Below are 22,092 nucleotides of genomic sequence, written 5' to 3'. Positions count from 1 at the left end.
TCCAAAAAAAACAAGCCACAGTTTGTTTTGTTTTTTAATAATAAACATTTGTCTTTGTGTCACATCTATCAACCCTCTGCCGTAGACCTGAGACTTAATCTTAAGACATATGAGAAGGATTTAACAGGACCATATGCGTCTGTAATAAAGAGCCAGACAGGCGGTGACATGAGAAGCACTGGGTAGTCTCTCACAGGTCTGACTGCCACATAGCTGCTGAAACTCTGGGTGTGTCAACATCAGTTTGCTCAACCAACAGAGCCGCCTGACAAACAGTGCAGAACTACAAACACCTACCTGTCTTGCCTTCGTACCACACTGTGAAACTCCATTTTTCATCTACCAGGAACAGAAGCTCAAGGCTGCATACATATACAGTAGACTAGCTTTGGGGAAAGAAATGGTTGGGATGGCTGCTACAGTACAGGTTTAAACCACAAGTCCTTCTATACATCAGAGCAACTAAAACCAATGGAGCATAAACATTTGTTTAAGAGGATTTTAAGTTCTATAAACCTATAATGTTCATCTGGAGCATTTTTCACAGCATGGTACACAAATTGATATAAATGGGGGTTGCAATTTTTTAAAACACTTTTCGGTAAAATGCAATGCAATGCAATACAACAGCAACACGCATTATAGCCCCCAAAATGACCATAATAGTTGTAAAACAGCTTAAACCTTAAGACTGCATTAGTTTTATCTAGTGGCGTTTTTCCATTACATGGTACCTGCTCGACTCGAGACGAGAAAAAAAGTCCCTGGTACCGGCTAACAGGTACTTTTTTTAGTACCACCTCCGTCCAGGTTTCAAGCGAGCTGAGCCAATACCAATGGTGACGTGAAAACCTGCAGACTACTGATTGGTCAGAGAGAATAGTCACTAATCACTGCGTCATCATTGCTAGCGACAGACGGGGGTGTCCTGAACAGAACCGCCATTTTTAAATAGTTTAGCCAGCAGTGTTTTTTTTGCTGCCTCCAGCTTCTTTTGAAACAAAATTTGTCTTCTGGCTGTGGCAACAGTGCACATGCCGAGAGTCAAAAACAACACACCTTCGACGTTCTGTGTGTGGGTCACGTTAGGTCACGGCAGTATCCTGCGGCGGCGCTATGACGACCAGCCACGCTCGCCTCAGGCATGAGGCGGTACTAAATCTGCAATGGAAAATGGAGGACGGGACACCGCGGCCGAGTCGAGCTGAGTAGAGTCGAGCAGGTACCGTGTAATGAAAAAAACGCCATAAGTGTACCCAATAGACTGACCACAGTGCACTTTACATATGGTCTTATGGGAACAAATAAAGTTCCAGATAAACTATGCAAAACATTTCAGCATTCTTATGTATGAAAGTTTTACACCAAACAGGCGATGCAGAGAATGTTCGTCATCACATTTTTGACTTATTCATAGCTCATGGCATAGTAGCAGTTGCTTTGTCATTGAAGCAATAGCATTATGAAAAACAGCTGAAAACTGGAGTAACTACGGAGCTAGTGTAGCCACACACTGCATTGACTTGTCTTGCCAGCTAGATGCCAATCTCGCACAAGCATTGCCGTATGTATAAAGAGCCATAATGTCACATTGGAACAAACTCAACACATGAAGGATACATGAGAAATCTACTACCATACCCAGATAACTAAACCCGGCAATATGCTGGATTCCCTATGTGAAAGAGGGATACATCATTACCATAAACTACTGTCTTGTGCTCTTGTAAAAGCCGTGGTATACTGTATGTGTGTTGTGAAAATTAATCAGCAACTATTAAGATAATCTATTAATTGTTTCAGTCATTTCTCAAGCAAAAATGACAAATCTTCTCTGGTTTCAGCTTCTAAAATGTGAGGATTTGCTTATTTGATTTAGTCATCTATGACAATATATTAGGGGTGTGCAAAAAAATGCAAGCTCTACCGATTCAAAATTGACTCATAGAATTCCAAAAATCGATTCTTTTTTTTAAATTGTATGTCTACTGCAATCACATGGGGAAAGTAACCACATTTACATACTGTGAATCGATTTATTTTTTTTTATTTTTTTATTTTTATTTTTTTATTTTATTTTTATTTTTTTTTAATCGAGAATCGATTTTGAATCGAATCTTGAGCCTAAAATCGATATTGAATCGTGACATTTTCTGAATCGTGCACCCCTACAATATATCATACAGTATACTGGTTGAACAAAACATGCAAATTAAAAGACTTCACAGTGGGCTATGGAGGAATTGTAAATGGCTTTTTTTCACAATGTATTTACATTAAATTAAATATGACAAAAGCAGCAAAGCCTACAAGCAACTATAGTGACCTAATGCCCACTGCCTAAATATGTTAGACCACCAATTTCGGGCAATGCTTCATGTTGACAGGAAAAAGGTGCCACACAAGTCATATTGGGTCAAGAAATATAGAGATGTCCTGGCTGTAATTTATTGAGCAGCGTAAGGAAAACGTATTCAGTATCCCGATGATAGATGTGACGTACAGCCAGGTTGAAAGGGTTTGATCCGTTTAGACACAATTTATTGCTAAGTGGAACTGAAAACGCACGTGACTTTCATGGTAGATAAAAAAACAAAAAAAAATATTTCAACATAAACCAATATGCATTTGGCTAAACGAACTGGCAGTTAGTTGTCACAGTAATACCAGAATGCCAGATCAGGCTGCATGAGTCTAGCAATTTGAGATTTCTGGGAAATAGGCTCACGTGGGTGATGATTAACATTATCCAGTCCCTCCAGGATTTCGCGGCCTTTTTGAGATTGTTGTGGCCCAAAATGCCTGATTTCGCAGGAGCTTTTGTAAAAAATTGCGATAAAAGTTGCGATGTCTTTTGTATGTTTGTTGCAATGAAGTTGCGGGAGACAGTGAAAGTTGCAAAAAAGTTGCGATTTTTTTTTTTGTATAGTTCTTTCAAAATAAAAAGGAAACTTGTTTTGGGGAGAATAAAACTACTCTGGGCTGAGTTTTCCTAGTAACCAAAAAGGCTCAGGATGCTGCAAATGTTGGTATAATATGAAAATTGGTGGTGGATTTAAGACAAAAAATAATAATAATGTATTGAATCAATCAAATTTGAACATATGTGTCAATGGCTTGTTGATCTTTACATTGTTAGTTATTTTCCTATGCTGGCCTGGGACACACATTCATACGGTTTGATAATACTGACTTTAACTTATCATTGCACTTACAATAACGAGAGTAGCTGTCCTCAATTTAGGTCATTGTGTCGTCTCATCTCCTTTTTCTCCTGCATCCACCATGTGTGTGTTGTTTGTGTGTGTGTGTTTGTGTGTGCAAGCGTCAGTCGCGGGGGGCACGGAGCAGTAGCCCCACCCGCTGCAGAGAGCCGACAGCCAGGATGGAAACTCTCAGAGTGCACGTAGGACTGCTGTGATTGGTTGAAGTCGCGGGAAACTTCAGGTTATTGGTCAAATTTGCGGAAAAGTTGCGGTGATTGGTCAAAATTGCGAGTCGCACCAAATTCGCGGTGATTGGTTGAATTCGGCGCGATCGCGACATCGCAAAATCCTGGAGGGACTGATTATCAACCTTGCCTGAGAGTCAGTCAGTGCTGTAATAGACATACTGTTGTGGGAGTATGGATACAGGAAGGCATCTGCCAACTATGCCTTCAGCAGTGCTATTATGCCTATGAGGATAGCTGGGGTATCACAGGGCAGCCCTATGATGGCCCACGATGCCACTGTACATACACACACTCTCACACATCTCTTTTAGGTCATTCTATCCTTTCTGTGTGTGGGTTGTTCATCTGTACTGTCTGCAAATTTGTTATTTTTTACAAAACTCTGCCATGCCGGCAGTTACCTTGGCAGCAGCTAACAGGGATCCAAATAAATATGGCCAACACAGGGCTTATCTGCTTGGCTTACTGAAAGACGTACTAAGAGAAACCATAATAGGCGTAGGTAGGCTCCATGCACGATACATCCTTGGGTGTTGCCAAAAAACAAACACTCATTAACCCTGTTTGAGCGGTGTGCACATTGACAGATGAAGTGTGTGCTCAGTGTGTGTGTGTGTGTGTGTGTGTGTGTGTGTGTGTGTGTGTGTGTGTATATATATATACATACATACATACATACACAGCATCCAGACTCGCATTTCAATTATGAGTTCAGGTAAATATATTGTGCGGCCTGGGGCCTTAGCTCGTTCAGGTATACAGAATGTGCTCCTGATGTTGGGGATTTGAATCCAACTCATAACTGCTGATAGTGTGCCCTCTCTCTGCCGTCCTTCATTAGGGACCTTTCACATTCACAAGCGATGTGTTTAATACCCAGGCAGGCATGAGAAGAAACTAGGTAACGTGTTTGAAAAGGTGAATGACAAAACTAGATCTGAATTTGAGTTGCTACAGCTGCTAACTGAAGGTCAGTCTCCGGAGCTGCCACCCGCTTAACTCCTGGTGAAATAGTCTCTTTGCGGTGGGGAGTGAGGCAGAGGGACAGCAGAGTGCGCTAGCTAGCTAATTCTTGTCTCATTTGTGGTCTGATAAACGTACAAGGGCCGTGGTTCTGTGAATCTGCACTCGATTGCCATTTCTCAACGACCGGATGTGTGTCTCAGTAAACTGAATTTGAATTGTGAGAACTGAATGTGGAAGTTATAGAGTTGAATTTTCAGTGAGGATCAAATACAGTTTTAGAGCAACTGAATTCAATTTTATTATATAACATACAGTTTCAAGTTTATTGGAATTTAGTCTGGATCAACAGAAGTACATTTCCAGGATAAAGCCTGACATCCAGTCAAGAGTCACTAACTGAAAAATGGCAAGTTTTGAAGAAAATTTGGATCGTGCAATAAGGCAGGCCCACTTGGTTCTTTTGGTGATTGATGGTTAACATTTACAAAGAATATGTTTACGGCATTTACTATCTAACTGGGATGTTTTGGGAACGATTGGTGGGATTGCTATGGACGAGGTACACTGGTAAGAGCTACTGTGGAGATAGGGCTGACAATGCAAGACTAATAAATTCCATTTCAAATCATGCTATTCAGATTCAGTTTTTCAATGCAATTATTCAAGGTAAACCATACAAATTCAAATTATGGGATTCAAAATCAGTTTTTAATGCAATTATTTACATTAAGCAATTCAAATTTAAATGTAAATGCTTCAAATTCAGTTTCTAGTGACACATATTTCTGCCCATATGTATCTGCTGGATGTGTAAATAGGCAACAGTTGCTACCAAGTTGGTCATATAAACTTTTTAAAGGTGATATGTCACAGTTGTGTTTCATACATTCTGGAATTCAATAGTAAAATATTTTGTATCTCTGGTAACCATTTCAACTTTTACAATACTGCATTTAACTGCACTGAAATTTTTTTTATACTAAGGAATATTCTGTATTGTATAGTTGTATTTTGTAGAAACATTACGAATAAAAGTACGTCTGTTTAATGACTGTTAAGGCGCTGACACACCAACCTGATTATTGGCCGGTGACTCGAGTCTGTTCCGTGCGTTCTGTGCTGTAGTCAGTCGGAAGAGCCGTCGGCTTTAATTTGGGCCGATTTTACTTGTTGAATCGGCCAGTGGGCAGTCGGACTCAATGACCAATCTGATTGGTGGAGTGCTAGCCCTTGACTAGCGACTCAGTGCACTTATGTTAAAACACTTAGTGGAAATTGACGAGAGCGATGAGCGTGACGAACGCCTCTCAAAATCTGACGAAAATCTTTCAAACTGACCTTTGACGAACAAAAAAAACAGACAGATTCAGCAACTGTATGGCCTATTTCTCGCTTAAAATGTTTTCAGAAACATGTATCGGTGAACTAGTTTTGAAAAATACGAGATCGTATTCCCAAAGAGCCGCCATTATTGTCGGCTTTGAAATTCAGGAGAAGCCAGACCCACGTGACGCTTTCATCATTGGCCGAAAATACAGATTAGCGCCGCCTGCTGTTATGGAGACATATTACGTCGCGCGCACGCACAGAACGTACGCTCAAGTCTGCGTCGCTTCGGTGTGTTCTGAGGCACTTTTTGGACCGACAGGAGCCGAATGATCAGTCCGACTGCCCTTTCTGCCGACGGTCGACCGTCGGGTTGGTGTGTCAGAGCCTTTAAGCGCCTGCCTTATAAAACCCCACCAACATCTGAGGAATCACCTATAGCGGTCAACCAACCAGGCACCACAAATGAGCAGAATGTCAATCTTTATGTTTATAATAATTAAAACATATTTGTATTGTTGTTATGTAGGTGGCGGTGTAAAGATTTTGAAACCGGTTTGGTTTTGAGCCAAACACCGGACTGGTATAACCAATTTCATTAGTAGGTGTTACACTTGACTCAGCAGTCGCTAAGTGGAGGAGAGTTGAACATAATGTAGTCCCGCATTGCCAGACCTTCTTCCACAGCGCTGCGGAGGAGGGTCTGGGTAGTCCACACAGAGTTCCATGATGGGAGAAAAACATGCTCTGGTATATTGGCATTTCTTTAAACCAATCACAAATGTCTTGGGTGGCGCTAAGCGCCGCACAGAGCAACGGTATCTCCTCAAAATAGCCTCGGGAAGGAACTAATTTGGGTGGAACATGTGTACGTTCAAAGGTTGTTTTAGTCGTGCAACAGAAAACTCAGATTGGACAGATAGTCTAGCTAGCTGTCTCGATTTACCCTGCAGAGATCTGAAGAGCAGTTAACCATAGTCCTCAGAAATTGACCGGAGTTTAAAATGCTAACGCAAAGAAAGCCAAAGGTAACGGACATCTGTCTGAATGGGGGACATCTGTCTGAATGGGGGACATCCGGCGGAATTTCCGTTGGCACTGGAGCAACCCGGAAGTGGAACGTTGCGTATATAGACTAAACATTATGAAACTGAGAGCCCATGAATAAGAGTGTCCACCTGGTGGCGATAATGCACCTCTAAGCTGGTTTGCCAACCGCCAATAAACACTAAAAAAGAAGAAGCAGAGTATAAAGCAGGACTACGTCTATGTTTTGGGGGGTTGTTGGGGGGTGCAGGTGTCTCAATTTTGTCTGAGGGAACTCACAGTGACTTTAAAAATCCATGGTCTAGGCATTAAATGCTTAGATACTTTTGCTCTTGTTATATTTTGGACATTAGCATTAGAGGATGGATACCCGAACCGAGCCCGTCGGAACCCGATGGTATTTAGAAATGATGTTCGGGTCAGGCTCGGTCACATCAGCGCGATAAGGCATTGAACATTTAATATTTTAATAAAAAGCTTATTATGTAGGTGCGCGCCTGTGTTAACGTGCACTTGTTGCCCCGTGTGCGCTGATGCGCTCATCTGTTGACATTTCCGAATGCCTTCCTACAGTTGCTTAATAAAAGTGGGCTTTCCTCACAAACAAACGTACAGGTCATTAGTATGAGGAAAAAAAACAAGATTTTGACTGTGTTGGGCTCAGTTTGGGCTCGGACATAAATATCTTAATGCCTGTCGGGCTCGGGCCGGGTTCGGTTACTGCTCTGTCGGACGCGGGCCGGGCACGGACAGAAAAATGCAGCCCGATCCGCATTCTAATAAGCATGGGTGGTTAATCACAGGCAACAACCTCTGCCATGGTACGCTGGAAACTCCATTTGTCTGGTGGCCTATAGTAAGTGTTTCCTAAAAGCTCTAGATTACTGTGATCAAGAGACACATTTTTTGACTGGTATGGTTATAAAATGATGAGAAACAACAATCAATTTGTCAGAGACTGGTCCTCAAACGACACAATGCTGACTTGACCATTTTAGACGAAAATGCATTACTCAAAAAAAGAAAAATTCAAATAAAAGTGTGACTTTCTGTTATTACATGTAGGAACCACAACTGATGCAAGTCACATGTTCCTTATGTACAATATGAACACACTTCCACAGAAGAACAAATAAGTAGTATTTGTGCAGTACTGCATTAGTACACGTTTTTCAGCCATATGAATGACTTAACCTTCAGTCAACAGTGGATCCACATTTAAAAGTTAAAGTCACTGCCTCGAGTCATTGTTTGCACACTGCCACAATGCACTACATGAACTTTTCTTCTTCTAACACTATCTTATTTGTCATCATGACAAGATTTTTGATGTTTATGACATATGTTTCCATGTTATTACAACATCCTCAAGTCTTTAAAACAGCAATCCTCTTTGGGACGTAATTACGTTGTTTTTTTTTGTAATAGAATAACTTGGAATGACAATGCTGCGAAAACTATATCAAAAGAACATGAAAATATATTGTCATAAAGACAAAAGATCAAATTCAAGATCAGGGGGAAACGAAACAGACACGCCATTGCACAGGAACCTAACTTGGCATCAAATCCCCTGTACACTTAAGGGTCATCTGCCAATTTCAGTTAGTGAAGATACTAATGTGAAAATCAACATTAGCAGTATGACACTAACAAAAACAGCCATTTCCACATTTTGAAAAAAAAAGGTCCAATTTCCTGAAGACCGCTCACAAACTGGTGTTGTTAATGAAGCTCCCTGGGCTCTGGCTGTACATTTAATTACTTGTGACTTCCATTAGCTACAGAGCAATCCTCTGACCCTGGCTGTTCCTCAGCCAGCATGTCTACCATCCGCTAGCTAACCGCACCACTGAGTAAAGCCAGCCTGTCGCTGATAAACAGCTGGAATAATTGCCTCCGCTTACAACATCATACAAAACCAGCAATGCTCCTTATAGGTCGCAGATAAGTATTTCACAGTGCATCAAACCCAACTGTAACCCTTTACATAAAGCTAGCTTCCTATGCAATTTAGAACATCGTAATCAACAAATGTAAGCAATAGCAAGGTTGAATATTTCCAGCTGAAAACTGAAATATTTGGTTTCACCTGCAATGTTTCTGCTCTACCAGCAACAAATTATTGAGCACATCCCAAAACTTTCTTTGTTAAAGTGGCCATATTAGGCTCATTTTCAGGTTCATAATTGTAATTTGAGATTGTATCAGAATAGGTTTACATGGTTTAATTTTCAAAAAACACCATATTTTTGTTGCACTGCACATTGCTGCAGATCCTCTTTTCACCCTGTGTCAGGTCTCTGTTTTAGCTACAGAGTGAGACCTCGCAACTTCTGTAAGATCTTTGTTGGCAGTCGCACATGCGCAGTAGCTAGGTAAGGATTACATGAGTTAGCTATCCGTTTCTGCAACTTCGGCCTGTACAAGGCAGGATTAGCCGGGAGACTTCTTCTAAATGAGGGCGTACTTCCAACTTTGCGTGCAATACCTGCAGAACAGAGACATGTAAGTAGTTCTATACAATTTATTTTGTAGATTAGGGTGAATTTGCGTGTGTTGTAGCAGTGTTTTGCCATTGAGAACGAGCTAGCATGCTAGCGGTTAGCCCCCTCGTCTCGGCTAGTGAAGCTTTTGAACAACTCACCCGGAGACTGAAGGCAGGACACATTCAGAAACCCGTATCTCACTCAAAACAGCATGGATTTTTTTTTTCAAAAGTTTGTATGCATGTGGAAGCACCAGAGACACAAAATAACACCCCAAATCCCAGAAAAAGTTTTCATAATATGGGCACTTTAAAGCCCATCTTGCAGGGTTTATTTTCTAACGAATTTGCGCAATTTGCTTGTTGGTAATAAACATTTAAACTGTTACCCAACAACATCCAATACAATGGATATCACAAAACAGAATAAAATACAAAAAAGTAGTACTATTTTACAGCGGTTTGAAATGATTCTCCTTTCCCCCACAATGCATTGCATTACGTCACGTTGGGGAGACGACAAGACGAAAGCCCCGTCTCGGTTCACTGTCTATGGTCTCAGTCTGTACCACTGGTGTTGCAAAATATGGCTTTTGGTCTCGACCGAGTCTATGTGTCTTTATTATGTGTATAATAATATTGGAGGGAAAGTGAAACACAGCTTGGACGGGGATGCTGTTCGGCTTTTCACAAGTTTAGATAGCTAGCTACGCCGACGTTTGCTAACGTTAGCGCAACAGCGTTAGGCTAGACGGCTAGGTAAATATTACGACTGCCTTCAGAGTTTCCTATATCTTCATCCACGTTGTCAACATAAGACGTGGCATTAGTGCTCCTTTTTTACGATAATTTTATTGAATAAAATGTTAAGCTTCACTCCTACGAGATGGGTGGGTTTTTGTTACGTTACACACAAAGCTAACTGGCTGTATATATGCTAGTGGAATTAGCTAACGTTGCGTAGGCAGCCAGCATCTTCGGCAATCGGCAGTAGTTTCGGCGAGCTAACCACGACAGTATTGTCGCCCACAATCAACCTCTGCTGCTAAAAGCAGTCAACCTGCAGTGATGTTTGAAATGGAGACACACGTGGATGTGTTAGCAAGTTGCTGGCTGGCTACGCAACATTGGCTAATTCCGCCAGCCTACGTACAGGCTAACTATAGCCAGTTAGATTTGTGTGAAACCCACCCATCTCGTAGGAGCGAAGCTTAACATTTCATTCAATACAATTATGGTACAAAAGGAGCACTAACGCCACATGTCTTATGTTGACAACGTGGACGCAGATATAAACGCCGAAGGCTAGCTGTCTAGGCTAATGCTGTTGCGCTAACGTTAGCAAAACGTTGACGTAGCGTTAGCTAGCTGTCTATAAACTTGTGAAAAGCCGAACAGCATCCCCGTCCAAGTAATAAATAAACACTAGGCAAATATGTTGTTACTGGAGCTAGTAGGCTACCATCAAAACGTGAGATATCTAATCGAAAATGTGTTTACAACGTCAGGGGATTTCACAGGTGGGACTGGCAAGTTAGCCCATAGCTAGCATGATGCCTTCTATTTCTAGATCTAGCTAGATAAGTTTACCGGTACTTATTTGAACTAACGACATGATCACTGTCACTAGATATAAAGAAAACCTTGACTTTCACTCGGTGCTATTCACTGACAGTAAAAACACCTCTTCCTCATCCCAGTCAGTCACCATATTTCTAGTACTAGGCTGAGGCACGTCTCCCCAACGTGACGTCATCACCGAATTGCGTTAAAAAACCCACTAAACGACGTAAATTGTCCTTTAACACTATTTGGAGACATTTTTAACAATGATATACATATGTTGAGTGCTTTATGTACCCATTAATCAACAGTGGTGGTTAACCTGCAACATGGGCTTTAAAGTTTCTTTTCTCAATTAGTGACAAAAATATGACATAAAACAGTGGATTTAGGAAGTCACAAGCCACTGTAGAGAAAAGATTCAACGAGATATGCAGCCAAAAACATAATAAAAAGCTACACTATGCATGAACGTCTATAAAAAAAAAAAAAATCAAAAGAGGTCCATAATAGGTTGCAAATAAGGGGAGACAACCAGAGTGCACTATAACTCACACTGTAGCTACATAGTTCTTAGATCCTTTTCACACAAGCTTAAATAATGTGACAGCAGACTCCCACCACAAGCTGAAACAAAAATGACTCCTGCAATTTGTACTTAAAAATAAATAAATAAAAAAAAATAGGTTGCACGGATGGAAAAAGGATGTCATCCAAATCAACCTCTTTCAATGAGTCACCATCACTGCATCTCATCTGTGCACAGGAAAAGAAGGACAATAACTGTTTTTTTTCCACCAACAACACTTATATTTCTTATCAATGTTTGCCAATATGTTGGCCAACTGAATCAACAGATGCTTTTGTGTGTTGCCAACAATGAATTATTTTAGCCATTTTACAAGTAGAGAAGCAGTGCTTCGATATCCCGCAGCATTCAGTTAAGCGGAGAGGTCATATCACACCAAAATATCAACAGATTCCAGCAGTTTGATATCTCTTATTTTATATTAGCTACATAGCTTAATTAGGTCTTGGTGACATAGTAACTGGTGGTTAGCAACATTCATAAGCCACTCAGACTTATTCAGCAGCCCAATATGATTAGTGGTATCTAGAGCCCAACCCAGGCTACGTGCAAATCACGTTTGCTCCTACTTCAGTCCAGACGGTGGTTTGATGCACCTGAGGCTGCATGGTAATGGCCAAAACCTCCAAAAGAAAAAATAACGTGCACTTTCAACATTAATTGTATTGTACCCAAGGGGAAATTTGTCTCGCAAGTTAAACACAGAACAGACTTCTACATAAAATCTAGGAAATACACATCACAAAAATATAAGACGTATAAAAAAAAGGGCTCACATTCTCACTTTTACTAGTTTTGCTAGCAACTAATCAGTCTGAAAAAACATACAGATGAAATGCACTTATAAAGTACAAATGAGACAAAAGTTTCTTACTCACACCACTTCCTCACATATACAGCTCATGCTCTCGCCCATACATTACATACAACATTACACTACAACAGCTCAATGACCATATGTTTGGAAATCGCTGAGCCGCTTTAACGTGAGAGGGAGAATGACAGCTAATTTCAGTTGTTTTCGGTTTCATTTCAGCTTCCACATACCACTTACTGATGTAGTTAAAGGGGTGATAGAATGCAAAACCGATTTTACCTTGTCATAGTTGACGAACGACAGTTCGTGGGTAAATAGGACATACATAGAAGCTCAAAATCCCATTGATATCCCTTTACTATGAAACTCATATTTTGCAACTGCCGCTGAAAACGGGCGAATCTCAACAAAGCTGGAAGTTGAAGTCAGCATCCCAACTCCTAGTCTTTGTCACGCTCCAACATTTGCATTGGCTACACCACTGACCTGAGGTCAGCTTAGTCTTCTGAATCTAGCTAGGTCATGCAGATCTCCAGAGGTACGCTATTTAATTACTAAATTCACTTCTGAGATTTTTTTTATGCGAGAAATCAACTATGTAGAGGTCAAATATGGGCCGTTTTACAAAAATTGATGGCTAATTGTTAATTTTGTCCGACTGTGTGTCGGGAGTTCAGAGGCCAGTGCTGCCTGTGTTGCTGCCTCGCCGTCCGGCCCGCCTTCCTTCACAGACCCCGGCCTGCTGGGAGGTAGATGGAGCTCCGTCAAGGCTAGCAGCCCATGGTACTCCATACCCGTGCAAAGTCACCGTTTTTTGGGTTAATGACTACCAAACGGCGCTGCCCTGACACAGCTCCAGGGCCTGCAGCTCCTCTCTTCCTGCTAAATGGCCGGTGTGTGTGAGTGAGAGCGCGGTCAGCAAGCTTGTTACGCCAGCAATCTCTTACCACAGGTTCCAGTTAATCTTATAATGTATATGTGTGTTGAGTTATTTAAACAAACAAACAATCGGGGAAATAAACGCCTCTTGTCCGCGAGTCTCATTGATAAAGCCTGCGGCTGGATGGAGCTCTATCAATGAGAGCTAGCTAGCCTCCTCTTAGACCTCTGAAACGAAAGCCCTAATGTTCACAAAAATGCATTAAATTGAAATCGGACACCATCGTTAGCTTTATAAGACCTTGGGGTAGGTGTTCTATAAGTGGCGTGACGATATTCAAACTGTAAATATACTAGTTATGCCGAAATTGAAACTAACTAGCCGCGATCTGTACACATAGCTAGGTCTGAAGGGACAGTAGCAGCTAGCTAGCTAGCTAGCGAAACTCCTAAATGTTCACAAAAACGCATTAAATTGAAATCGGACACCATTGTTAGCTTTATAAGACCTTGGGGTAGCTGTTTTATAAGTGATGTGACGAAATTCAAACTGTAAATATACGAAAGTTATGGCAGCCAGCCAGCTCCGGAGGTCCGCGGAGCCCCGAGCCCCGGTCATCCAGTAACCCGGGAAATAGTGACTTTTACTGGGTATGGAGTTTGCCCCTTTCTTGTCAGACTGTGGAGCTCCTGAAGTCCGACACGTCTTACCAAATTTGCGATTAGCCATCAATTTTCGTAAAACGGCCCATATTTGAGCTGAGTTGATTTCTTGCATAAAAAAATCTCATAAGTGAATTTAATAACAAAATAGTAGACAAGGTATAACTTTCCATTGTCTGAAATATGAGACCTGCTGTCTAGTCTACAGACCTTAAGGAACAGTGTGAAATACCCCATAAAATCATTCTATCACCCCTTTAAAAAGGTGAAAAGAGTAAACATTATGGATGCATCCTGGAGAGATGGACGGATTTACACCTTTTAAACATCTGGCTAGATTGCTCAAACCACTACCCAAGTCCTCCAGTCAGCCCAAGACACTTAAAGTGGCTAAGTGTAAAGGCCAGTTATGGAGATCAGATCTTGTCCCACCTCCAGGCTAGCTGTTGTTCCACTGACAACCATTTAACAATGTTGCTGTGGATAGAGGGTTTCTTAATGGATCTTTCTGAAAAGCTATTGTGGTCATATTCTAAGCTTAATAGGCATCCACTACTCTACTTGATAATACAATTTGAACATCTCCTTATGTTAACAAAGCTATAACAACAACAATAGAGCTCAACAGTGACTGCCCACTTTTTTTCGGCTCTGTCTCCGGAAGTGTTTTTCCCCATTCAATTGTTTCATTGACGTTTCGAAAATAGCTTATATATAGACTTTTAAGTCTTGAACCAAGCCAACCAGCTACGAGATGAATAGTGAGCATAAAACATTTGATTCGGCACAAAAAAAACATTTTGAAAAAGGCAAAAGGTACAAGACCGTGTACAGAAACTATCATAGACTTCAACGGTTTCGCGGGTACAGTAAACGTTTCTATGGTAACAGCGAGTTGGACCAATCAGAGACGTTGCTGTTATGCTTAGGATTGTGGGTAGTGTAGTTTTTCTCCATTAAATCGCAGATAAAACATGTTTTTCTTAAAACAAGGTTGATTTCATACGGACTTCTAGCTTCTACAGGAGCAGAAACATTTGTTTCACAACCACGTAGCACCACACAATGGCTCTGCTACTCTTCTTTATTCATGAAATTTAGTCTGTGGATGGCACAGTCTATTCTCTGGAGAACAGTTATTTCCCAGAGTGGGCCACCTCAGTAAAAGGCCTTTACTAGACCAGACACCAAGCGAATGCAGTCTCCCTTGTAACAGACTTAATTAAAAACCCAACACCTGTTCTTTTTTTAAGCCATGTTTTACAGGCAGATAAAACTGCAGTAATGTGGAAGACGACTACAGAAATAAAAGGGAACTGTTGACAGGGCTGCAACTAACGATTATTTTAATAATCGATTAATCTGTCGATTATTTTTTCGATTACTCGATGAATCGGATAAAAAAAAAAAAAGCATTAATTTACATCAACTCAATACATTGTTGTTTCAGTTAATAGTTGTGTAAAGGTAAGTAACCCAAAGAACAGACACACACACACACACACACACACACACACCTTATTCATTAAATTATTACCATCATTGTAGTAAGTGCAAGTTAAGTTCATTTGTACACCACATTTAAACACAGCTTAAGATGACCAAGTGCTATAAAAGAACTTTAAAATGAAATTAAAAAGTACAACACACACAAACATATTTGTCAACAATAACTGATATGGGACAAAGCACAGAATATATACACATGACAATAGATTGAAAAATGAATGGGCCAAAAAAGGCGAGTGAATAAAAACGTGTCTTTAGTCTTGCAAATTATACCACCTCTGCTTTACTACTGTTATTAACGAGCTAACGCTAGCTTGTCAAGCAGGATAACGAGTAAATACCACACCAGCACCAGAAGAGGGACGTTACGTTCCTCACTTCAAAATGGAACAAAAGTAGGATTCTGTAGTGACTTTACCCTGCTGTTGAACTCCCTTCCTCCGCATCAAGGACTCCAACATGTTTACCTTTTAGGAGGTGCTAAATCATCACCGTGGTGCGCCTGTGCCATGCCATGTCGCTTTTGCTTATCTTGCAATTAACACGTTTTCGATTTATGTAGTGTGAAATGCTCCCACATTTTGGATGACGTAGGTCAAACTGATTTCTCTGCCTCCGCCATGTGTTTCAGAACAATATTACCGGTCTCTCTCCGTATTTCCTCTACCCCCGCTCTGCTCTTTTTTCTTTTCTTTCACTCCGCGCCGCTCCGCACGGCACTCAACTCAACTGCTTTTATCTCCGCGACTGAGTGGCGTGTCGCGCGACACAACGACTCGATAATGAAATTCGTTGCCAACCTTCCTCAAATGTCTTGTTTTGTCCACAACTCAAAGATATTCAGTTTACTGTCACAGAGGAGAGAAGAAACTAGAAATTATTCACATTTAAGAAGCTGGAATCAAAGAATTTTTACTTTTGTCTTGATCGATTATCAAAATAGTTGGCGATTAATTCAAGAGTTGACAACTAATCGATTAATCTTTGCAGCTCTAGTTGACAGCTGATTTTGAGAAGCTTTACTTAGTCAAACTCATTCTTGATAATGTATGTATATATCTATGTATATTTAGAATAAGTCAGTTGCCTTCTAGTCTATATCCTTGACTTTTCACTTCCGGGATTGCTCCGTTGCTGACGGAAATTCCGCCGGATTTCACTTATTTAGGCCGGATATCCGTTGCCTTGGGCTTCCTTTGTGTTAGCATTTTAAACTCCCGTCGATTTATGAGGACTGTGGTTAACCTTTTCTCAGATCTCTGCAGGGTAAATCCAGACAGCTAGCTAGACTATCTGTCCAATTTGAGTTTTCTGTTGCACGACTAAAACAACTTTTGGACGTAAACAAGTTACTTCCCGAGGCTATTTTGCAGTGGCACTGCGGCTTTTCCCGGTGCTTAGCGATTGTCAAGACGATTGTGATTGGTTTAAAGAAATGCCAATAAACCAGAGCACATTTTTCTCCCATCCCGGAATGTTGTGTGGACTAGCCAGACCTTCCTCTGCAGCGCTGTGGAGGAAGGTCTGGCAAAGTGAGACTAGTTGACTTCTAACAAACACATACAACCTTTAAAAGGGGAACTATGCGGTTTGTTTAGCTTAATTTACCTTAACTGAACAGCTTCAGAGTCATTGGAATGGTTATATGACTTTTTTGGGGTTGAAGACAGACACAAGTAAACATAGGAGCTGCCAAATATCTATTCTGAAGCTGTAGGGGGAGCTCTATTGAGAAACCTGCGAGCAAAAAGCAAAGAAATTGCCAAAACTGCATAGCACCCCTTTAAATTCAGAGGATAACCATGTAGATATTTATGACTTGATTTACAGCAGGAGAATGTTACAACCTATTTTCTAATGCAGTAGTGTGTCGGTTAATTGTTTTGTGAGTTGTAGCAAAGCAAAGGCACACCATAACCATTACAAATGAAGCCTGAATAACCATCACATACATGACATGAGGTCAAATACCCTCAAACCAACACAGCTACACATTAGTAAAGAGTCATCAGCAAGTGAAGACAATCTCCTGCCTCTGTTATCTTGTGAGTGGTCATCTAACTTGTCTTGTTTATAAGTTTGTCATCAACCTGACAGTCAATGTCAAGTGGCTTTTACTTTAGCTTTGGTGGAAAAAGAGAAGCAAGAGGACTGGGACAAAAAGCTGAGGAGTTGTTTCCAAGGGGGTAAGCTTCGCTTCAGAGCTCGAACCTCCTATGGCGCCATTTTGATGCTACAAAGCGATCACTCAACGTTAGCATTCCATTGACTGCCATTCATTTTGACGTCACTTTGACAGCGAATAACTTTACATCTGAAGCGTTTAAAGACTTTATTTGTCCATTGTTTATTTCTAAAGAAACACGACAATGTATAAAAGGCTCCATTACCTTGTATCTCACGTTATGGCTCCATACTAGACGTTTTTGTAAAAATAGGCTAACGATTGTGTCATAACCACGCGACTTACTGTCGCATAGTAGAGGAATTACCGTATAGTACAGGAGAAGCTCACAGGCAGTTTCGACTTACATTAGCTGTTTACGTTTAATTACTAATGTTAACTAGCATTTTAGTTAGCAATAATTAGCCTGTGTCCATGTTATCTCCTTACATATACCTATGCTCTCCGTCTCTGCAAGATTGGGAATGATTGAGATTTCTCTTGGCACAGCTACCAGAAGACTTACAACTTTCAGACAGGTTGCTCACGTTGTCTCTCTCAGTTGGAGGCTGCGCAGTAACGCTCAGCGCTCACCGGAAAAGTGCTTCTAATATCTTTCACTGGTCTCCGTCCAGAGCAACGGGATCTGTTGGGCCATTCTTATATACTGTCTACGGTTGTTTCCCATCATTTCCTGTAAACTTCTCTGACCCAAGATGGCAGCTTTGTTGGTGTAAATTTCATTTTGTGTAAAAAAAAAAAAAAAAAAAAAAAAAGATATACATTTATTAATAAGCTTCCTGGGTCAATGGCTGCACTTAGCGTTTCCACTACTGGCTCCCGTAAGACTGGAAGCACACTGAACCACATCTGAAATTTGATTTGCATATCACATCACACACAAATCCTGTGGTGACCAGGGTAATATGGCTTGTGCAATTGTGGGTGCAGTGTTTTGCATTGTGCAAACCTTTACAGTACAATAAAAATCAGTAGCCATTAGTATCTGTTTTGTTAGTATCAAGAGGTTAGAGACGAAGTGTAAGTGTCCAGCCATGCCAATATGAGACTGTCTGTGATCATGCAGGCTTACCCAGCAGAAGAAGCTTCAGCTCCCTTCTTGCATCCCTCTTGTCTCGCCGGAGTTGTTTCTCGATCTCAGAGTTGATTCGTTTGGACTCCTTCGCCTCTTCACTCAGGCAACAAGCCATCATGGAATCTAAAGTCATCACCGCATGAGCTGAAAAGCCCGTCTGACAAGGGGCGCCGGGCTACACCTCACACAAAGTATCAAATAAATGAGCAACAGTCCGTTTCCAACAAGTTATATCCAGCCAATAATCGAGCTTGAAATGCTTGCTGCAGAATCTGGCTTTCCTGTTGATGGTTGATGAACTGCTGTCAAGTGTCAAATGTGTGACAGCTCAGTCAAAGTCTTTTGTAAGTCCTCGGGCTACAGGAACTGACAGCTGATCAGAGAAAATGTGCAATGCAACATGTCCGCAAACATCTTGGATGACTACCTAAGGTGTAAATAAACATTTTTATTTGATGCACTTAGCTGATATTAGTTTCGGTAACGCATAAAAAAATCACCTACCGACTTGGGTCCCAGAGACAGTGGGACACTACTGGCTGCCACATTAGTACGATCCCTCTGCTGGTGGCCCGGTGGCCGAGTACAAGGCTAACCGCCCCGAAACCAACACTGTACGCCCGCGCAGTGACAATGAGCGCCCGTCACACTGTCCATTTACTGAACAACCACATAGGCTAGCCCGCTGTCTCTAGCACTCGACTAACGATAACCCTTGTAGCAACCAGACTCAAAATATCGCTTAACAATTGCGTTCGGGGCAGTTATCCTCTTGGAGACGGAGGCACCCACTGACCAGTGTAGCTAAATGGGCAGGCTAATTGTTAGCTAGCTAAGTTAGCTCAGCTAGCCATCCCTGGAATTACAGCCAACTGGCTAAAAACCAGAAAGCTTGGCCTGACAGAAGAGGACCTTCATTGTATTAAGCTAATGTTCTCCAAAAGACCTTGCCAGGACCAAACCCTCAAAATGCTCAAACGTCTAACTTGACAGTCAAATGCACCCTGGTAGTCCGTGCATTTTATCGCTCCTGGTATTTTTTCCTGGTGGTGGTGATTGCTCTTCGTCACCCACTCGCTCAGCCCCGGTGTGTGCGGCGCTGCTGCTGCTGACGTTGCTTAGGATATAATTGATTGGCAGACGCAGAGCGAATGAAACAAGAACTTGTGGGCGTTTAAGGCGGGCCTCTGCTGGATGGTTAAATTCCCAAGTTTGCTTGAGAGGAAGTCTTCCTTTAGGAGGCGTGTCAGCGAAAGCTACTGACATTTGGCTGGACGGGCAACGCCCATCTCCTGTCAAAGACCCACAGATCCACACACTAATGTGTGTGTGCTCATCCTGACTGTTACATCAACAAAACAAAAAAAACATTGAAACTGTAAGATTGAGCTCCCTATTTAATGTTTTTACTTAATTTATTTTCTATTTATTTTTTGCTGACCCTGGCATGTTTGTGTTATTAGCCTACTTTATTTTGTTTCATTTATGTTTTTCTTCTCTTTTGCTTTTATGTATTTTGGCTGTATATTTTTGTATCTAGTTAAAACACATCTGTCTGCAAGCAGGAAAGAGTAGCCTATTTACTCAAGTACTACACCTAAGTAGCCTACTATTCTTGAGGTACTTGATTAATTCCATTTTATGCTCCTTTATATTTCTTTTCCACTGCACTTCAAAGGCAACTATTTACCTGACAGCTCTAGTTACTATTTACTTTTCAGATAAAAAAAAAAAGATGATTAAACCAGTGGTTTCCAACCTTTTTGGATTGTGACCCCTTACAAAAAGGCAGAGTCGCATTGGGGCCATGTTTTAGAGGTCTTTGAGTTGTCAGCAGTTCATTTATTATACCTTTTTGAAGCCCAAAGAGATTAAAGGTATCCAGTATTTCACAAAATATCAACAATTATGAAAAAGTCCTAAAAATGAATACAAATCTGTGTTGCAGAAATTATGTTTTATTTGTTTCTACCTAAATAATCATCTTATGACCCCTCAGATTTATCTTGTGCTTTGGAGGGGACCCGACCCCTAGGTTGGAAACCACTGGACTAACTAAAGTAGATTAAAAAAAACTACGGTACAACAGTGTAATGCTACATTTTTCTGTGAAACCATTACTTTTACATTAACAGTGGCTGGTGTAACGATGTAACAGTGATTCTAGAAATAGGGGTTGAGACCAACCCTGTACTTATATACTCTTATATACTCTGCTATTAAGAATTAAGAAAAAATTTAAATGAGAAAAAAAGAAAAGAAATAGGTGTTGAGGAGTGGATATGGACTGGTTGAAATAGTCTAAAAAACTGTACACTGAGAAACTCCAACAACAGTTTTCAGCTAATGACTCGGTTTCTGTCTGGAGCGGGCTCAGACAAATAACCAACTACAAATTAAAGGCCCCACCCCCCTCCATCAACAACCGGTGCAAACAATTTGAACACCTTTCACTCTTTTTAAAGGACCATGCAGCCCTGTCCTCATCCCCTGTGACTCCACCCCTCCAGCCACACCTCTTTCACCCCCGTAGGTGTGGGGTCCACATCACTACTGGTCACTACCCACCCCAGGGTCCCCCCCTCCACTACAACAACCCTCTCTATTCAGGAAAGACAAGTCAACAGACTGTATAAAAAAAAAAAAAAACCTGCAAAGCAGCTGTCCACCTTAAAGCACTGCCCTGATCAGCTGTCTCCAGTGTTCACAGACATCTTTAACACCTCACTGGAAACATGCCACATACCAGCCTGCTTCAAGTCCTCCACCTTCATTCCTGTTCCGGAGAAAACAAGGATCACAGGACTAAATGACTACAGACCCGTCACCCTGACCTCTGTGGTTATAAAGACTTTTGAGCGCTTTGTTCTGGCTCACCTCAGAACCCACTCCTGGACCCCCTGCAGTTCGCCTACAGAGCCAACAGGTCTGTAGACAACGCAGTCAACATGGCTCTTCATTTCATCCTCCGGCACCTGGACTCCTACCTACGCCAGGATCCTGTTTGTGGACTTCAGCTCTGCCTTCAACACCATCCTCCCAGCCCTGCTACAGGACAAGCTGACCCTGCATGTGCCTGACTCCACCTACAGGTGGATCACAGACTTCCTGTCTGACAGTAAGCAGTGTGAAGCTGGGGAAACACGTCGCTGACTCTCTGACCATCTGAACCAGTTCCCCCAAGGCCACGTCCTTTCGCCTCTGCTCTTCTCCTTGTACACCAACAGCTGCTCCTCCAGTCACCAGTCCGTCAAGCTCCTGAAGTTCGCGGACGACACAACCAGGGTTCAGAATTACCATCATCTACCAGCCAAATGCTGGTAAAGTATGCAAGTGGCTGGTAGATTTGCTTCACTCACCAGCCAAAAACAGCAATGGTAATCTATAGAGTGGCTGGTCAAATGTGAACATTCACTAGCCATTCGGCTGGTGGACCAAAAAATTAATTTTGAACCCTGGACACAATCCTCATTGGACTCATCTCTGGTGGGGATGAGTACACCTACAGGCGGAAGATTGACAACCTGGTGA

At 41.5% G+C, this 22,092-nt stretch overlaps 1 protein-coding gene across 2 annotated transcripts in view; it reads right to left on the bottom strand.

The window, feature by feature from the left end:
- LOC144523484 (guanine nucleotide-binding protein G(q) subunit alpha-like) overlaps nt 1–19,666 on the bottom strand; it is a 40,825-nt gene extending 21,159 nt beyond the window's left edge. The window contains exon 1 of one of the 2 annotated variants that reach the window (XM_078259056.1): nt 18,559–19,666. In XM_078259056.1, the coding sequence (XP_078115182.1) occupies nt 18,559–18,694 (136 nt within the window). In that variant the 5' untranslated portion in view covers nt 18,695–19,666. The remainder of the gene's footprint in view (nt 1–18,558) is intronic. The other variant, XM_078259055.1, reaches the window with a different exon arrangement.
- Nucleotides 19,667–22,092: the final 2,426 nt, after the last annotated feature.

Source organism: Sander vitreus, chromosome 9, assembly GCF_031162955.1.
Source record: "Sander vitreus isolate 19-12246 chromosome 9, sanVit1, whole genome shotgun sequence".
NCBI lineage: Eukaryota > Metazoa > Chordata > Actinopteri > Perciformes > Percidae > Sander > Sander vitreus.
This window is presented reverse-complemented; position numbering and strand designations above follow the sequence as displayed.